Below are 18,778 nucleotides of genomic sequence, written 5' to 3' on the forward strand. Positions count from 1 at the left end.
CTAAATGGGCTGGGCCGACTTTACCCAGAATTGCAGCCATAGGCTCAATTACTATAGATTTACATTACAAGGGGTCTTTTTCGGACTGCTATACAAGCAGCACTGTGCTGCCACGCAGTTTATATGGATGAGAAAGTGTTAGTACATTAATGCCCCTTTTGGTTATACGGCCAAGTTCAGAAACTGAAGATGGACTCTGGCTTTTTCAGTGGTTCTTTAACGTCCCACAATTAGGTTGGTTAGCTAGGTTTTGGCGAGACGGGACCACCATTAACGTAGTCATCCTAGCCACGAGGGATACACAGTACCCAATGTAGAGAGCCAGGTTTTTACACCTCTGACCTGACCTGGGTTTGTACCCTGGTCCTCTCGCTTGAGAAGCGAAGCCGGTACCGAGCTATCGCTCACCCCTGCCCAAAATGCTGGTAACGGGCCTGCCCAAGGATACTCAAACCATGAAATAATATTGCACATATTTATTTACAAACACATAAAAATATTTATAAATACTTTATACAATCATCATATTCAATATATCTGTCATTTATTGAATTCTAATTCTAACGAATGGGAACCAAATGATATGGATCCCAACCGGAACAGAGGGACATTTTTATTGCTCTACATATTTCTTTCCAGCTGCTTTTTAAAAGCTCTTACCATGTGGGTGATGCATATGATAGGTTTTCTGAGTAAAAGAAAAATTGTCTATTCCTTATTAACACTATTCATCTACACACTCTAAATATATCGTGCATACATTTATAAACCAAAAACTGTCTATAAGAAAAAGATTTTTTTTTGCTTATAGAAGATGGAATTGTGAAATTTTAAACAAAGATTGTTGTCTTCAAAAGAGATATCCCTATTTTTGCCTTTAAAAAGGATGAATAAGGAGGTAGAGTTTCCCCTACAGATATTATAGAGAATGTAGAGTGATTTAAAAGTTCCTCCCATATATAAGATGGTCCTCTGGGACCTGTTTCAACATGACTTCATAGAAACCTAATCTGCAGTAAAGCTCCAACATGACTGAATTATTCACATTGATCTCGCTGTACACACTAGTACATCCCTCGGATTTCAATGCAGAGAGCACGCACATCATCAATCGCTTTGCAAGGAAATGATCCTAGACAAAAAATGATTAAATTAGTGTTAAATGTAGTCTCTAAAGGTTGGTTCTCACTTGGAAATAAGCGCAGCACATGTAATTTTCCGATTCTCACTGGTGCGCAAGCGCAAGAGAACGCTACTGCTTGGTTTTTTTTATGTTTGACAGAATGTCACTTGTGTTGCGCCGCCGTTTGCGCTCACGCCTGTGTCGTAGTGAGAACCCGCCTTTAGGAGCTTAATGTATAGAGTTTTTGGACAAGGGTATAACAGAAATAAGGTATGTGAACAGTAATAATAGGAAGGAAGAGCATCAGATGTTACAAAGAAAGTACTTACTCTTGCCCGGGGAAGCAGATCCAATCTGACTTTAGCTTTGTGTTTAGAGTAAAGCTCATCAGGAAGGAATACTTTGGGTATATGGAATTCATCAGCTATATGCTCTGAATATGTCCAATCTGAAGAATTTCCACTGGGTCGGGTATACTTTTTCCTAACCTGATAAAGTCAAACACCAAAAAGAGCTTACAATAAAAATAAAATAGTTAATCAAGATATCATTTAACAAGTTTTTTATGTGTTAACATGTTTGGAGAAGATATTGAGAAATATACGAGTTCATTACCTCTGGGCACCAGGTTTGTCTGTACATGTTGTAGAAAGTTGCTGCATCTGGTGTGGAGACTGCATAACCACACACGCCCTCTGAATCCTCCACAACAAACACATGCTCAGGACATATGCTGATGTATGGACCCACAAATCTAGACAGGAAAAACAAATGTGTTTATGTTGGTTCTAAGAATGACAGACATTTTAATTTCCCACAGATAGATATGGACACAGACAGGCAGACAACCACACAAAGAGACAGACACAGACAGACGTAAGTACCTGTCACCAGCCATTGAAGGTTCATTGGAAAACAAGTCATGCCCGTCTTCTCCATCATCACAGGTGGACAAGCAGATTTCATACATGGATTTCTGCAACAGCAAAAGCACACAAGATAAGTGAAAGCACCAAGAGATGCATCATGGACATTGATTGTTGCACTCACCTCATCTTCGGGCTGGAATGGTCTAATGGTGTATACACAAGTTGTTGGGACATCAGGTGCTCTGATGCTGTACATATCTGTATTGCTATCAACAGGAAGAAGTCTCTACAGAATTGAAATAGTTGCAAATCTGTTACTAGGTGCAATCAGGCATCCAGCAATAGGGTTTAGCTTTAAATGAATACCCCCAGAAAAAAACCTGTAAAAATATAATATCTTTATTCATACTGAACTGAAAAAGTGCAGACTTAATAAGACCAAATCCTCCCAATTTATCTACAATAAACAAAGTGATGTAAATGATATTGATATAAAAAAAATTTATTTGTTAAAATGTTATCTTATTGAATGCCCCCACCCCAACAATAATAAAATGGAATCACTGAGGGGAATCACCATTTGCTGATTATGGGAGAATTCACCTGTAATTCGCCACACAAGCCCCCTCTGAACACCCAAGGCTCAGGGTCTTCTGGATAGAAATTGGGCCTCTGTTTCTTCAACCTGCTCTTTGAATTCAGCCAAGTGACAAAGGTATCAAGCAAGGAGATACTCTCCTTGATGTCCCACAAGTATGGGTAGATATCATACAGCAGGGCACGGTTGGGTGTCTCGGAGAAACGCACAAACATGTCTGACACTGCTTGGCACTGCTGATGGAAATCCTCCGCCCTGGCTTTCCACTCTGTCAACTGTAAACAAAATGAATATTACCTGATTAACTTCTTGTTATCACAACAGGTATGTATATGGCCTTGGGTGAGACGTGCAGCTCAGTATAGCGTATATGGATGTAATCATAATTAGGATATTAAAGATAATAAGTCATCATTGCTGCATAGTACGTTGGTTTGTGACAGTTGATAGTTGATCTTTTTTTTCTGTTTTGCAAACTCTGATTATTACCTTTGTTTTTTGCTGTTCCTCAGTCAACTCCTTGAAGTCCTCATTGTCCTCATTGATAGCATGAGCTTTGAGCCACTTGAATTCAGTGATGAAGTGCCTTGCCTTGATGCCATGATTGTATGGCAAATAGAACAAGTCTACTAGAAGCATCAGATCCTCGACCTGGAGGGGAGTAGACACTTTAACCTTAATGTTAGGCTTCACCTCAGCAACATCCATCAGTGATTCGATGTCTTCTTTGATGCTGCGAATGTTCTCTATAAAAGACAATCACCAAATTAACACTAATTAACATTTTAGTAATAGTTAGTTAGCAAAGAATACAGAATCTGTGCTCTACAGCTCTGTGTGACTTCCGGCTTTAAAACTGCTAGACAAATTGGGTCATAAAAGCTGGGTTGATGAACAGCAAGGGTGTACAAACTTTACTGCGGACATATTACTGAGTCTGGTAATGTTTCTTGTGGATGGAGAAAAAAAAGCTTATCAGATACCAACCTAACGAGGGAGCAATATTCATCCTCTTCCTGCTGTTCTGTTTGGCTGTTCTATATGCTGACGGGGTGCAAACAGGTGAAACAGAGTTGGTAGTGTTGGTCCCTGTGCACATGGGTGCTTGCTTCTGGACAGGAGGGGTGGTCGACACACTATAGGGACCACTTTTAGCATAGGGACATGGGGATGGGTGTTTTTCTTTCTGAAATTCCAACAACCATGCTAAAACAGCCTCCTTTAAAGCCAGATCAGGGTCATATGGCAAGCTGACAACATTGTCAGTCTCCATTGGTGACTCCTCTTTAGCAATCTCATCAGCTTTGACATCAACTTTGACATCAGCAGACTTAGCGTTAGTAGTAACTGGGCTGTCAGGAATAGTTGCATCAATTGGATCTTCTTCCATGTGCTCTCCATTGACTTTGTCTGTAACAGGATCCAAGTTCATTGGTTCATCTACAGTAGCAGCACTCTCTCCTTTTGCACACCTTACCCAGGTGGCAAGCGTGTGGATGGCTATAAAATTGCTTTCAAACTCGCAGTTAGGATTAGTGAGGATACCATTGAGGTGTTTGTAAAGTTCAACAGGACGACCATGATAGGGCCCAAGAAACACACGGCGTTGGTCATAATCGTTGGCATGGATGTTATCCCAGATGACAGGTTTTCTCTTCAAGACGCGACTTAAGGTTTGAATAGACTCTGGAGTAATGTGTTGGGAGATCACCTTTGGACCTAGGAGAAATAGTGTTCCCTCAAGCCCTGATAGTGGTGTGTTTGTCCACATATAACACTTAGCACATGCAGACGTACCTAGTCTTTTCCTTCCTTGTTTGCCAGCAGTTTGTATTTCATAGTGATTTCTATTAAGCCATAAGCTTGCTTACAAACTAACCAACTCAGATAGAAGATGATAGCCAAATGAAACATGGGAATAAGCTAAACAAGGACAACAACACAACACCTCAAAATGAACCTTGTCTGGAGTTTTCAGAATTTAGGAGTAACAGCAATTTCAACGTGCAACTTGGTTCATCTGGCATGATTTTGTGTTGTTGTTCCTGATTTGTTATTAATATGAATCATGTAGATATTCAAAGTTAGGCACACATACTTGCAAGCTCAATTTTGCATCTGATTTCCAGTGAGTGGCAAGCTATCAACTAGCAGAATAGTGGGAAACTGGCCACAGATTAAACAAAACAATGGGTGCAGGGCAACCTGATCATTGAGACTTAAAGACTGAAGCTTGTAGATTAAATAATTGGAGACCAATAACTCATTTCAAATTTTATGAGTAGAGATTAATTTCTTTGTTTTAAGGGGGAGATCACACATTATTTATCCTTTCACTTCAATGTTTGTTGACAACCAACTAAATCATATAACATCTAAAAAAATATGGTACATTTTTCATCCTCCCAGTTTCTATTTTAGATGGTGTCAACAAAAATAGAAGCAGGCAAAACATGATAGATTACAAAACAAAAACAAAAAACACAAGCACAAAACGAACAGACAACAACCACGAACAACACAAAACACAACACAAATATCAGAAAGCCATGATGCAGCTTTAACCCGAAATACAAAATGATGTGGATGGCTAAGCTAGCATGATGGCTATTCTGATATGGTTTACTAGGTAACTTGTGGTGTTTGATCAAACTGCTACAACAGTAAATCTTGTTGAATTGGTAATTTTTAAAATGCAAAAAGGCATTGATATGTATGCTGTAGAAACTTTTCCAAACACTCACACTAAAGTTTGGAGGTTGAAAAGGAAAGAAGTGTTTAAAATCATACTTTCCCACATCATACTTTCCCACATCAAACTCCAATGCTTCAAAAATATGTATGTTGGCTAAGATTCCACTTAATCTTCTGATGCACAAGGAAAATTGAAGCTGCATGCTCAGTAAAGTAAAAATGTTTTTTTTTACAATTCTTCTCATTCCAAAACAACCAGCCATTCAGCTTTTCCTTTGCATGGAAGCTAAGTCAAAAAGACCAACTGAAACTACTGGGAGGTCTAAAAGCTTCAGTGTCTAAGTAACTCAAGACATTACAAACTGCTCTTGATCACTGGAAAATGCAGTCAGTAAAAAATAAGCCACATTCTTTTCTCTTTTTCTCTTTATTTTTGATGTGACAGAGCAACTAAAATAATCAAACAAGGGGCAAGCAAAGTATGGACCTAACCTGGATTATCTTTGCCTTTAGATTTATTATAATTTCAGACAGGTGATATGTTTCCATGGGTGTGCTGTCAAGTTTCTTCAAACTATTTGTTTGCACAAATATCACCACAAAATCTCAAATCAACCCTTTGAATTTAGTCTTTTTTCCTTTTTGGCATGGAAATATATCACCCTGTCAATTTTGTTGGGTTGGTTAGCCTGTTACACCTAGGGTTTATTTTCTCTTTTAGAAATTTTAGAAACTTCACCTGTGTTGTGAAAACCCCAAGAAACCTGTCTTGGGGGCTTTCAAACAGTTTCAAATTGGGTTAGAAAACTCCTAAAAGCTTTAGCTGGCTGGAAAGAAAAAACTACTCTGCAACTATACCTTCACGTCAAGTTCATGAGAGTTGGACGAAGAGATTGTCCATCACCAATACTGCTAAATGGAACAGGAGCAATGCATTCATAAAGAAATTCAAGGAAATTCAACAATGCAAACTCACACTGGCAACAAGAGTAAAAAACATACCTGTCCACATAATGTCAATTTTGGACTCCAGCTTGTTCCCAAGAATGCTAAGGTATTGCGAGGTTTCTACATTTGGAACCGCACGAGTGGCACAGTATTCTGGGAAGATTACACATCAATTATAAGATCCAACAATAAAGCAGCATTTTCATTTGTTTACTTTAAGTTGATTACATAACAATCTCCTATGATTTTTAAAATAAAACATGAAAAATATTTTATAATTGTAAAAGCACTGATAAGACTGATAATTTAGAGTGCATGGCCTATTAAATAGTGCAGATTGTAATAGAATCTTTTGTCTCTTGTCAGTTGAGGTTTGTCAGCCGCCCGGAAGGAAACTGGTGGCAATGCTACTAACATCTAGAAAAAGTGTGGGGATACTTACGAGTTCCTCCACCAATCACATCGTATCTCGTAATAAAAAAATGGATACTTTAAAGAGTTTAACATTCTTTAACAGCTGCTTTGAATACTTTTAACAAGGTTGATACAATACTACTTTCAATATAAAAAAGGGCCATTAAAAACCCTAAGAATGGTAATTCATGTTATTATGGTGTTTTAAACAAACAAAAAGAAATAAATGCTACAATGGTAGAATAGCAATAGACAAACCTGTTGGGCAGAAAAGAAATTTGGGACACTTGAGGTGATGGTACATCTCATTTGTCAGCTTGACCTGGGCGTCACCAAAGTGGCTGAAGATATTTTCATCAGGGAACTTCAACTCAGGGTCGATGTCATCAAAGAGAAGTGAGAAGGCCTCACAGCCTAGCCCTTGGAGCTGAGGATCAACAGATTCAGACATCAATTTAATAAAAAGACAAACTGTATTTACAACATTTGTAACAAAGCAATTCAGGGAGCGACTACAGAATACAGGGCCAATGGGACTTCACACCTTGATTTCTATAGAATGAAGCAATAAATACAATGGAAATGCAAATAAATTTGAATGTGCCCCTTTCCCTTTTTGTTGCGTCTTGTATAACCATACTTGCCCTCTCAAACTAGAGGAAGATGGGAAAGCTTCGTTAGTACCCTAACTATCACTTTCTGACATATTCAGAAATCTCTTGCTACCATAGAAAGCCAATGAACCGTGATCATTCAATGTATGTCTGTGACACTATCAGAAGGCATCAATGCTTTTAGAAAAATCCCTGATTCGTTTACCTGCTCCATCTTCTTCTTGAGAAGTTGCACATCTTTAGCACTGGAAAAAATAATATCCAGCCCCGGAGATAGTGCATAGTAGAATGCGACTCCATTCTCTTTGGCACAACTGATCAACATCCTCAGATTTTCTGTGCAAATAAGGAATAATTAGAATAAAACAGTCCCAAACCTACCAAGGGACCCTATCAAGATCAAAATGTTTAATTAAATGATCCTACCTGACTCTTCTAAGTTGTAGAGCTCTCTCCATTTTGCTCTGTGCTTGAGATCATCTTTTGGGGCATATAAGTAGGTACTCATGCCAAGAACCCTCATTCTGCACAAGACATTTAATTTCACGTTAACTTTTACAACAAATGAACAAGATATTCAAAGCTTTTATCACTTCCAAAAAATGCCTTCATTCGCCTTAATGAGAAAATACCATCAAAATCAAGAATTTAGACAATTTTATCGATATGTGATTTTGAAGGCCTTTTATCGGTTTTTATAATAGATTTTTGCGTCTTCCGGGGTTACATCCTTGTCAAATATCCTACAAAGTAATGACGTAGCAATTCGTAATAATTTTTTTTCACAAAATCCTAAACCAGTAAGTAGATGAAAGTAATATGAAATCATTAAACAAATACAAAGCGTTTATTTTGAGAATTCGAAATCTATTGATAAAACTGAACGAGATTTCATGTTCTATCGAGTCGTTCGATAGCGAAGGGCGTCGAATTGCACACAAATGAATGTGTTATTTCATAAAGGTGGAATGAATCGTCAGTTTATACTGCTTACTAACCTCACAAACAACTCTTTCCTTTGCTCAAAAGTCCATGGACGTCCATAAAAACCTAAGGAATGCATAGAATATAAGAGGAAAAGAGTTGGGAAATGAGGATATCGAAAAAATGATGAAGAAATTGTGCCAAAAATGGCGGGCGGTCTTGGCATACCTTCGACAACACCGCTAGAAAACGGACGGTTCACACTCTCTGAAAGGCCTCCACTCATCGTTGCATTTGTTTTTGACTTTGTACGAACTTTCAGCTTTGAATAAGGTAGGGTCCGGACCTTTTTGATGGAGGATTTGATTTGAGACATCAAATTTTCGGTCTGCATCAACGTTCCTGAACGCAGAACGAAGAATAATGATCGCACTGCCCGCGTAACGCTTTCTGAGCACGCGCAGTAACCACAGACAGGTTTCGCATACCGGTTTACCCAACACGTATCCTGATAAACTTGTTTTTATCACGGCTTCTCCGCGAAAGCGGTCTGACTGGTTTTTAAAAAGTCCGAGAATAAGTCCAGTCAGTCGGTAGCAAGATGGTAAAATAAGGTGGCGTGCAAAATACATTTTTCTTTTGAACATATAAGAACGTTTAATATTTGCTCGAGTGGTAATAAAAAGAGTGTACACTTTTTTTTATAGGCCGTTCTTAATTTTTGGAGCATTTTTAGGCTGAAAATGTTCTTAGCGATGTTCTTAAATTTTAGTGCTTATAAAATATAGTATCCAATGAATTATTTAAAAGGTGAATTACACAAATGACTATCAGCACTAAAATATGAAAGGTTGTTATTATTAATAATCACAATTTAACACTACATTTTAGAACAAATAAGAATAAAAAGCAATGTTTTGCTGCTAGCTGAGCCTCTTTAAAAAAGTTTTTTTTATAAAAAAAATTGTGTAATTACATTAGACGTTTGTATGTTGGGTGTGGGTTTCCTGTGTTCGACTAGCTCATCTCGGCTCAATCTCTCACGGTCAGCATGATCCAAAATGGCTTCCGAGAAGGCTGTTTCCGTCATTCTAGTTGTCGTATTTGCTGGAGTTCTAGTGCACATTACTTACCTAGCCTCTATATTCGACATTTATTTTACTTCTCCTCTAGTTCATGGCATGACGCCGCAGAAATCGTCCTTGGATCCGCCTGCGAAAAGGCTGGTGTTGTTTGTTGCGGATGGACTTCGGGCGGACAAGTTTTTCGAGCAGGACGAAAACGGACTTACAAGAGCTCCATATCTTCGCCATATTATAGAATCGCAAGGCTGCTGGGGCGTATCACACACGAGAGTTCCTACAGAGTCACGACCGGGGCATGTCGCACTGATCGCTGGGTTTTATGAAGATGTCAGTGCTGTGGCAAAAGGTGGAGACCACATCAATTTACGGGAATGAATGGAGATGGAATTTCCAATTTAGATTTTTCTAGTTTTTTTTTTTTCATTCAAAACACCGCTTACTAAAAGTTTTAAGGGTCCATTCTTGGTGTAAACACGGCTTACGTATAATGTTCTAATTTACTATGATTTAATAATGATTTTATACTTAATGATTTCATTTACTGGAACAGCATTACCACTTTGTCAAAAAAGAAGAGCAGTATATAAACAACAGATTCTCTAACACCAGTCAATGAGAGCATGGTATGCAAAAAATGTAATTATAAATGCAACTTTGTGACTTCTTCCACAAGCCAATGTTTAAATACTATCCTACAAATACAACACTATAAAACTCTAGTTTCTTACGTTCCACCAAAAAAAAATTAAAACACAAGCAAACTAACTTCAATCCAGACATACATTAAAAAAATCAATCCTGCAAAACAGCATAAAATCAGTTACCCTATGTTTGTGTCTTTATTGTGGGGTATCTGTAATGCTCCTGCAAACAAGTGGAAAGGGAGTTGCTTATGTCTTAAGTCAAAGCAAAGCTTTATAATTTATCTTAACTGCTAACAGGTTGGAAAGAAAACCCAGTTGAGTTTGACTCTTCATTTAATGAGACCCAATTCACATGGTCCTGGGGAAGTCCAGACATTCTTCCAATGTTTGCAAAGGGAGCAACAGGTGACCACGTCTTCACGTCTATGTACCCTGCTACAGAAGAGGACTTTGCTGACAAAGATGCTGCCAAACTAGACTCCTGGGTATTTGACAAAGTGGAGGAGTTTTTCATTGAAGCTAAGAGTAACCATTCACTTTTTGAGAAAGTCTCCAAAGGACAGATCATATTTTTTCTTCATCTTCTTGGTAAGAAGGGGTTTATTACGATATGTCAATTAAAAATTCATTCTTGAAGGTATTTCAATTATTTGGCAAATTATATACCTGACTATCCCTGCTCTAAAATAGGAATTTGACACAACATTACCAGAAATGTTTTTGAATACACCACTATTTACATATTAAATAATTTTAGCTTATGTTTCCCAGGAATTGACACCAATGGTCATGCCCATCGCCCAAGTTCACTGGAATACCTGAACAACATTGCCTTTGTAGATAAAGGAATAAAAAAGACAGTTCAACTTATTGATGACTTCTTTGGCAATGATGCATCAACTGCATTTGTTCTCACATCTGATCACGGCATGACAAACTGGGGTTCACATGGTGCAGGCCATGCCCATGAAACACTTACACCCCTTGTTGCGTGGGGTGCAGGTATAAGGGGACCAATAACCTCAGATGGCACAGGTAGTCAGGATGGTTTGTCATCATTATGGAAACTGACTCATCTTCAAAGAAATGACGTTAACCAGGCTGATATTGCACCTCTGATGACATCATTAATTGGTATTTATTTACTTGTTTAGATACCATCATCGAATAGCATGCCACCCCCCTTCCTGGGTAGAAATATACATCACACTCAAACTTTGACACATCTGCTATGTTTCTAATTCAAAATCTCACTGATATTTGTGGTTATTGAGTAAATAATGCTGCTCTCAAACATTAGACACTGAAATGAACTGATTCTGTTGTGTAAAAGGTGTTGTGGTAAAAAGTAAAAGCTTGAGTGGTACAATAGCTCAGTGGGGGGTATGATAGCTTAGTGGTACTGGTAACTGCATGGAACAGTATATAGATCTACACAATGACAAAGTCAGTCACATGTGAAATTTGGTCATGTCATGTGATGTTAATTTGCGGTATACAAATAGACCATCACTTAAATATCTTTTTTGCAGGTGTTCCCTATCCTTTGAACTCTGTTGGTATCCTACCCACTGCCTATCTTAACAACACACCTCACTATCTTGCCGAGAACCTGTTCACAAATGCAAAGCAGATACTGGCCCAATACCAAGTTAAAGAGACCTTCAGGAAGGACACTTCTCTGATCTTCCGACCATTCAGAGCTCTTGCAGGTATAACAATGAAAGTAATATTGGAATTAATAATAATATTACCCTTGTATACATGACCAAGTATTGTGTGTTGTGAAAATTGAATTAAACACAATTACCACCATACACTAAGGGCCACCAACAAAGTGATTGTCACGTTTTTCTTATACTTAATCCTGTTCTTCATAACCCCCCCCCCCCAAAAAAAAAGGAAAATGTATGGAATGAAAACTTCCATGGTTGTGTCAGAACAGCCTGTGGATTCCCCTAGTTTAATGAATGGAGGAAACAACTCAATTGTTTTAACATGGCCTCATGTTTTCTTCCTTAAAACAGGAGCTCAACAACTTGGCATGCTTCGTGACATTAAGTCTGCGTTACGCTCAAAGGATTATGATCAGGCTTCACAACTTAGTCGTCATTTAATGGACTTGGCTTTGGAAGGCCTGAACTATTACCAGAACTATGATAGAGTGTTCCTAAATACAACTGTCACACTTGGATTTGTAGGGTGGATATGTTGTGTCATACTGTGGATTGTACAGCAACATACAGACATTACAAAACAAGCAACAAAAAGCTACCAACAGATTTCAGCCTTTAAGAAAGGAAAGCAACACTTGCTTATCAACACTGGCTGTGCTGGACTTGGGGTTTTAGAGATTCTTGTGCTGGCCTATCAGACAGCCCCAGTAATGTACTACATTTACTGCATGATGCCATTATTTTTCTGGAACCATCTTGCAAAACAAACAGATACTATAACATCCATTTGGAGATACATCTGTACAAACAATCTTGGCAAGCGACTTATGGCGACATTGATTTTTGGTGTACTAACAATAGAAATTCTAGTCTTAAGTTTTTTCCACCGAGAGGTTCTCTGCCTAGGACTTGGGTGTTTTTGTATCTGGGTATTGTTACTGACAAGGGCATGTTGGTCTGCAAGACTTTTTTGGATTCTCTCTGCTCTTGGCTTAGCAATTTTCCCATTACTCCCTGTTGTAGGACGAGAGGCTAATTATCCTTTGGTTATATTAGCAGGATTTCTCTCCATCGCATGCTTTGGAATGGTATTGATATACAGTTGCATCGTTAGTCCAGAGTTTTATCAACAAGCCAAGAAAAGTGCAAGGATTATAGCTATTCAAACCTTAGCGATAGCTGTTGCAATGTATATAGTCCATAGTACTTCGAACAGTTTCAAAATCAAGCAGGGGGTGCCTTTCGCTAACCAAACTATGAGTTGGATAATCTTATTTGCTTCGTTTGTGTTCCCATTGTTCAGCTCCAAAAACTTGGTATTGCGTTTGAGCAGCATCACCTTGGGGTTCATATCTGTCTATTTGCTTATGAGTACTGCCTATGAGGGGCTATTTATCCTCACTCTTTCCCTCCAAATGTCAGCTTGGCTTGTGATGGAACACAAGTTGTCTGGAGGAACATTAGAAAACTTACTGACAATGAATATTGGAGACACCCTAGCAAGCCAAAGACAGCCTGGATGGAACTTCCTCAAAGAAGGGCTTGACACCTCCCTTACAAGGCCTCTCTCTCTAGATGACCTGCGTGGTTCTTATTTCTTTGTGTTCTTCATTATCACTGCATTTTTTGGGACTGGAAACATTGCAAGTATCAACAGCTTCGACCCTGCATCTGTTTATTGTTTTATGACAGTATTCTCACCATTCCTTATGGGTACTCTGTTACTGTGTAAAGTTGTGGTTCCGTTTGTGATTGTTACATGTGCATTTGATGCAGTTCATCTTGTACGGCAAGTCCCTGTTTATAGCCTTTTCCTAGTTGTGCTTGTGCTTACGGATGCAATGGGCTTACATTTCCTCTATTTGGTACAGGACTATGGGAGCTGGCTAGAGATAGGAACCAGTATTAGCCATTATGTTATCATGATGGCATTTATTATATTTCTGCTTCTGATATTTGGATTGTCAAGACTTCTCACAGGTGCATCCATAGGACTAGAGTTTAGAAAGAAGCAGGTGTAACATTTCAATAACCAGCAAGCCCAACAGAAAATATTCATCAGCCATTATTAGCTATGTTGCTGATACATTTGCAACTTAATCAAGAAATTTTAAATTGCTATGGTATCGTTTCAATGCCATTTTTTGTCATGGCACTGTTTTTAAAACACAGTTGTACCAGTTTACTTTTGTCCAGTTACATCTCAAAGGAAATTTGTTTTATCTCAAAGAAACACTGCTTTTACAGTTTTGAAATATTTTTCATGTTTACGTTAAAAATTAGCGGAAATTGTTACATAATTGGCTGGAAGTAAACTGGTGCTATTGCAGCTTTAATTTGTTTCAGAAAACATGTAAAACATATCTGTAAGGCCTAGTTTATACACCATTCTTTTCATGTACCGTTCCAAAGCAAATGAAGCAAGTTGATTGTTCCATGTTCATTTGCATTTGGAAGGGTACATGAAAATACCAGCATTTGTTCGAGGTCTAAGAGTTTTCTACTTAGTAATGCAAATAAATACTTTTATTGACAGTTTTGTCTAATCTATATTATTGACAGTAGTAAAACTTTACATTATTGGTTATACCAACAATTTTCACCTGAAAACCTAAAGGCCTGGCTAAACAAGGCGACATGACGTGTCTCCTAAATGTTTCCTAATTTAGCCACTAACAAAACATGTACTGCAGGACAAATTTTGTAGAGCGTGTGAAAAAAATGATGCCCAACTATCCGAGAAATATTCTATTTTGCTGCTACAAGAGTTGTTGTGTGCCTACAATGTCTCTCTGGGTGGCTAAACTAGGAGACATGCAGACATGTAATGTGTGACGTGCCACGCTCAACATGTCACCTAGTTAAGCCAGGCCTTAACACACACATGCACACATTTGTCTCTATGAACATGGCTGGTTTTGATTTGAATGTACCCTGAGTACCAGAGCCTCCAAGCTTTTCTAGCCCAGTGACGCTCAGCCAAAATGTCGCGATGAAGGGTCACTGGATAAGAGTCTGGAGGCTCTGGTACCCAGGGTAATTTGAATGTAATATATTATTAATAAATTTGACTGATGATATTTGAGATATTGTACTAATTGTACAAAATGAAAGGTAGGGAAGAAAAGATATGTAAAGATGGTAATTATTGTTGTAGATATTAAGCAGTGGTGTTCTGAGTCATATCTCATATGCTAAAAGTATAATGTTTGGCATCCTTTAAATACGAAATTACCCACCTTTTGGAGGTCAAGGGGGCGTGTGCTCACCCCCCTAGCTCTGGAAGTGATCTACATATCCTCCTAGTGCCTGTTTAAGCCCATACCTATTTCTGTTTTTATTTTATTTTTATCTCTCCCTCTCTCTGTCATCTTTTTACAAATTTTCCTTGTCCTTCCTAGCTTTCTTCTAAAATGACATCTTGCAAAATCTAACTATAAATTCTAATTCCATCAAAAAGATGAAATGGATAGAAAACAAGAGTGAAGAGATTATCTAAAAGTGACTCGTTTCTTCCTCTTCACTTTGTTTTCATCTTTTGCAAGAGTATTGAGGACAATATATCTCTCTTGCTCCCTCTGAATTTCAAGGTCGGATAGCTGCTTTTTGTGGTTTTCTTTCTGCTTTGCAAGTCTCATCTTCAGGTCTTTGATTTTCGATTCTTTAGCTGTCAGTACATCATCTTGCTTGTGGCAAATAACTTCCATCTCTGAGGGAAAAAAGCATTAGGAAATCAGGGAACATTCTGGGAACAGACAAAGTTTTGGAACATAAACGTATGAGTCGTCAAAATGTAATGACTGTAAATGTTAAATTAAAATTTCTGAACATATTGCTTCTTATTTTAATTCTACCTTCACACTTATTCAAAAGGTCATCCCTTTCTTGAGATTTCATCTGTGCTTTATTTTTTAAACTTCCAAACCTACAATCAAACAGAAAGCACAGTAAGTGGCCCTTCAATAGAACATAAGAGTCTAGCATAACAGGGGCACAGCCTAATTTGAAGGAAAGCTTACAAAGGCTAACACTTGCCAACTTTAACGGCTCAAAAACCCAATTGTGCTTGAAATAACCAGAACTGTATAAGAGTTTTTTTATGAATTTTCCTGGGAGGTTACAGTAAATGTATAGGAAGTTTTGATTTTTTGCCAGGAGATGAAGGCTAAAACCTGGAGTCTCCCTTGGAAATCAGAAGAGTTGGCACATACAAAGCCTGTCCACAAAATTAATATAAAAATGAGAATGATAAAAACATATCATTCCCCAAATAAATAAATCAAAATATCCAAATAGTTGTGTTCGTTAACCAGAGTTAACTACCAGTTTCTAGTGAACCATATTTATTTCCAAATAAGTTAGTGAGTACTGAAGATGTGATAAGGCAGTATTGTCACCAAACAAATTCATGCCTGTTATAATTGTGATATCTGTGATATTTTAGTATTCAGAGGCCAAGGCTTTGCCATATATTGATTTGATTATTATGATTCAACACAGCGAAGGAATTGATTTTCACAGTGCAACCCTACAGGAAAAAGGCTCGAAGAACATATTAAGATTAGTTGGATGTTAGCATACAACTATTTCAAATTCTGAGAGTGAATGTGTATTAACACGCAGAGCTTCATGAGTATCAAATAAATGGGCAAATAAATGTTAATAAACACTAATCCAAGTTGAAAGCTGTGTCATTCATGTTCTTGTTTAAGTGCTTGTAACCATGGCTTTTGGAGACCTCAATCCTTCTTTGATACATATAGGTGTGTATATGCAAATAAATCAACTTACGCCTTTTCAAATGCTGTCTTTTCTCTCTGTAGCTGTTTATTAAGGATATCAACCTCACCCAGCGCAAACTGCAGTTTCTCACTTTCGCCTGCAAGCTTTGCTTTAGTCTTCATATGTTCCAGTTTTTCATCCTGACATTTCAATAGTAATAATTTGATACTTTACCCATTATTTTACCAAAAACTATTCCTAATACTTTCTACACCTTACAGTATTATTTTCAACCAATAATTATCTACCTTGATAGTTTCCTAGTTTTCAATTAAAACCTGATAACCTTGAGAATCTCTTACAAGCTTTAACATAACAGAAATTTACCCCCTTTCTCATCCAGGACAAACTGTACCTCGAGTTGTCTTGATAATCTCTCATATTCTTCTCTTGGGACTAAGTCCTCCTTGTTTGACTGACACTGGGGATAGTAAATATTCGGTAAAGGAAGTTAAAGGTCCATGACTTGTACAAACAAACAGATTTCTGTGATTACTTATATCAGAAACCTTCAGTTTTAATTTCGTGTCATCTAAAATCACATTCGAGTTATCGCAGAGTGTGCCACACGCTAATAGTAGGATGACACTTAATCAACAGCTAGATAGACACTAAAATTAAACATAAGTAAGAATGCTTTAAAGAAGTTTGCATTTTAAACTTTAAAAAGTGAAGTTTGCTGTTTTCGGATATATAAGTAATAAAACGGAGTTTATAATGCTTTCCAAGTAGATAATTCGATTAGAATAGGCGTCGTTCTCCGCTTGTTACCTACCATGGCTACAAGTCGTGCAATGGTCGTCTCTTGGGCTCGTACAACATCCCGAAGTTGTTTGTTTACTATCATGTAACTTGGCTCGCTGGTAGCCGCGGTAGCCGCCATCTTGGTTTTTCGATTTGCGCGCCTCGCCCCCAGTCCACTAAATACACGACACACAGGCCTCCTCTGTCATATTATTTTATAACAGTAGTATCAATGAAATCATAGTTGGTCTACTAACTATGTTGAAAATAATTTGTCTTAAACTGTTTTCGTTATAGATGCAACGTTTTTCAATTCTTAACGATTTTCCACACACAGATGAGCGTAGGGCCCATTGAAGCAAACAAAATCGGGTGGGAAAATCCGGATCCAAAAAAGCATTTTCCGCACATTTTGGATCGAGTCGGTTCACATTATGCAATTTCAAGATTTGTTTCGATAAAATCAGGCGTGTACACTCGTTCCCAGACTACGCACCTGTTACCAGAGCAAAGGATGCCGATTTGATCCGTGGCAAGTGAATTACTGCCCTGTAGCCCACTCTTCGGTTTCTAGACACGCCCCTGTACGTGCCTTCATCCGCTCAATGTGAGGTATTCAAACCAAGATCAAAGGCCATTTGAAAACTTGCATATTTTTGTCTGTTTTCGAGCTTAGTAAGGCAGGGTTGAATTAAGGTAAAAACAAGTAATCAGGAGAATACTATTGAATATCTATGATATAAATGAAATAAATATAATAATACACTTAATAACACAGTTCTTAACAAAGAAAAAAGTTATAGCAATAAAAAGAAAATGAGCTGCTACCTCTTCTTCGCTGTATCTGTAACCTGTATGAATAACCGCATTGTCAAGGCAGGGGCGGGTCTAGGAGTGAGCTATCTGTAACCTTTATGGATAACCGCATGGTCCAGGCAGGGGCGGGTCTAGGAGTGAGCTATCTGTAACCTTTATGGATAACCGCATGGTCAAGGCAGGGGCGGGTCTGGGAGTGAGCTATCTGTAACGTTTATAAATAACCGCATTGTCAAGGCAGAGGCGGGTCTAGGAGTGAGCTATCTGTAACCTTTATGAATAACCGCATGGTCCAGGCAGGGGCAGGTCTAGGAGTGAGCTATCTGTAACCTTTATGGATAACCGCATTGTCAAGGCAGAGGCGGGTCTAGGAGTGAGCTATCTGTAACCTTTATGAATAACCGCATGGTCCAGGCAGGGGCAGGTCTAGGAGTGAGCTATCTGTAACCTTCATGGATAACCGCATTGTCAAGGCAGAGGCGGGTCTAGGAGTGAGCTATCTGTAACCTTCATGAATAACCGCATGGTCTAGGCAGGGGCGGGTCTAGGAGTGAGATATCTGTAACCTTTATGGATAACCGCATGGTCAAGGCAGGGGCGGGTCTAGAAGTGAGCTATCTGTAACCTTTATGAATAACCGCATGGTCAAGGCAGAGGCGGGTCTAGAAGTGAGCCCTTAGACTCCCCCTATTTCAGATGAACTCCTGGATCCTCCCCTGCAAAGGCACTTGGAGACCACCGCTACGCAATAAAAATATTACTAGGTTATCAACTACATCTCCGACTTCTAGCAAAGGGTCTAGATGGGGTTAACCGACTAGCGACAAACGGCTTAGAAATTAACTGA

General features: G+C 38.4%; 3 protein-coding genes across 3 annotated transcripts; 1 reads left to right on the forward strand and 2 right to left on the reverse strand.

The window, feature by feature from the left end:
• Positions 1–461: 461 nt before the first annotated feature.
• On the reverse strand, positions 462–8,619 carry LOC5519790 (protein O-GlcNAcase). The gene is made up of 14 exons (XM_032364643.2): positions 8,413–8,619; positions 8,259–8,310; positions 7,687–7,784; positions 7,466–7,596; positions 6,905–7,073; positions 6,287–6,385; positions 3,578–4,309; positions 3,080–3,336; positions 2,596–2,865; positions 2,174–2,278; positions 2,008–2,099; positions 1,739–1,877; positions 1,453–1,611; positions 462–1,132 (listed from the first exon to the last, which is right to left on the reverse strand). Exons 1-14 carry the CDS (start codon positions 8,576–8,578, stop codon positions 941–943), a joined length of 2,661 nt encoding a protein of 886 aa, XP_032220534.1. The 5' UTR covers positions 8,579–8,619; the 3' UTR covers positions 462–940.
• Positions 8,620–9,221: 602 nt separating this feature from the next.
• On the forward strand, positions 9,222–14,124 carry LOC5519871 (GPI ethanolamine phosphate transferase 1). The gene is made up of 5 exons (XM_032364759.2): positions 9,222–9,615; positions 10,211–10,501; positions 10,685–11,047; positions 11,446–11,625; positions 11,941–14,124. Exons 1-5 carry the CDS (start codon positions 9,246–9,248, stop codon positions 13,608–13,610), a joined length of 2,874 nt encoding a protein of 957 aa, XP_032220650.1. The 5' UTR covers positions 9,222–9,245; the 3' UTR covers positions 13,611–14,124.
• Positions 14,125–14,934: 810 nt separating this feature from the next.
• Positions 14,935–17,279, reverse strand: LOC5519872 (spermatogenesis-associated protein 24). The gene is made up of 5 exons (XM_001639696.3): positions 17,147–17,279; positions 16,727–16,792; positions 16,381–16,511; positions 15,444–15,514; positions 14,935–15,298 (listed from the first exon to the last, which is right to left on the reverse strand). The coding sequence occupies exons 1-5, from the start codon at positions 17,252–17,254 to the stop codon at positions 15,081–15,083; spliced, it is 594 nt and encodes a 197-aa protein (XP_001639746.2). The 5' UTR covers positions 17,255–17,279; the 3' UTR covers positions 14,935–15,080.
• Positions 17,280–18,778: the final 1,499 nt, after the last annotated feature.

Source organism: Nematostella vectensis, chromosome 6 (genome assembly GCF_932526225.1).
Source record: "Nematostella vectensis chromosome 6, jaNemVect1.1, whole genome shotgun sequence".
Classification (NCBI taxonomy): Eukaryota; Metazoa; Cnidaria; class Anthozoa; order Actiniaria; family Edwardsiidae; genus Nematostella; species Nematostella vectensis.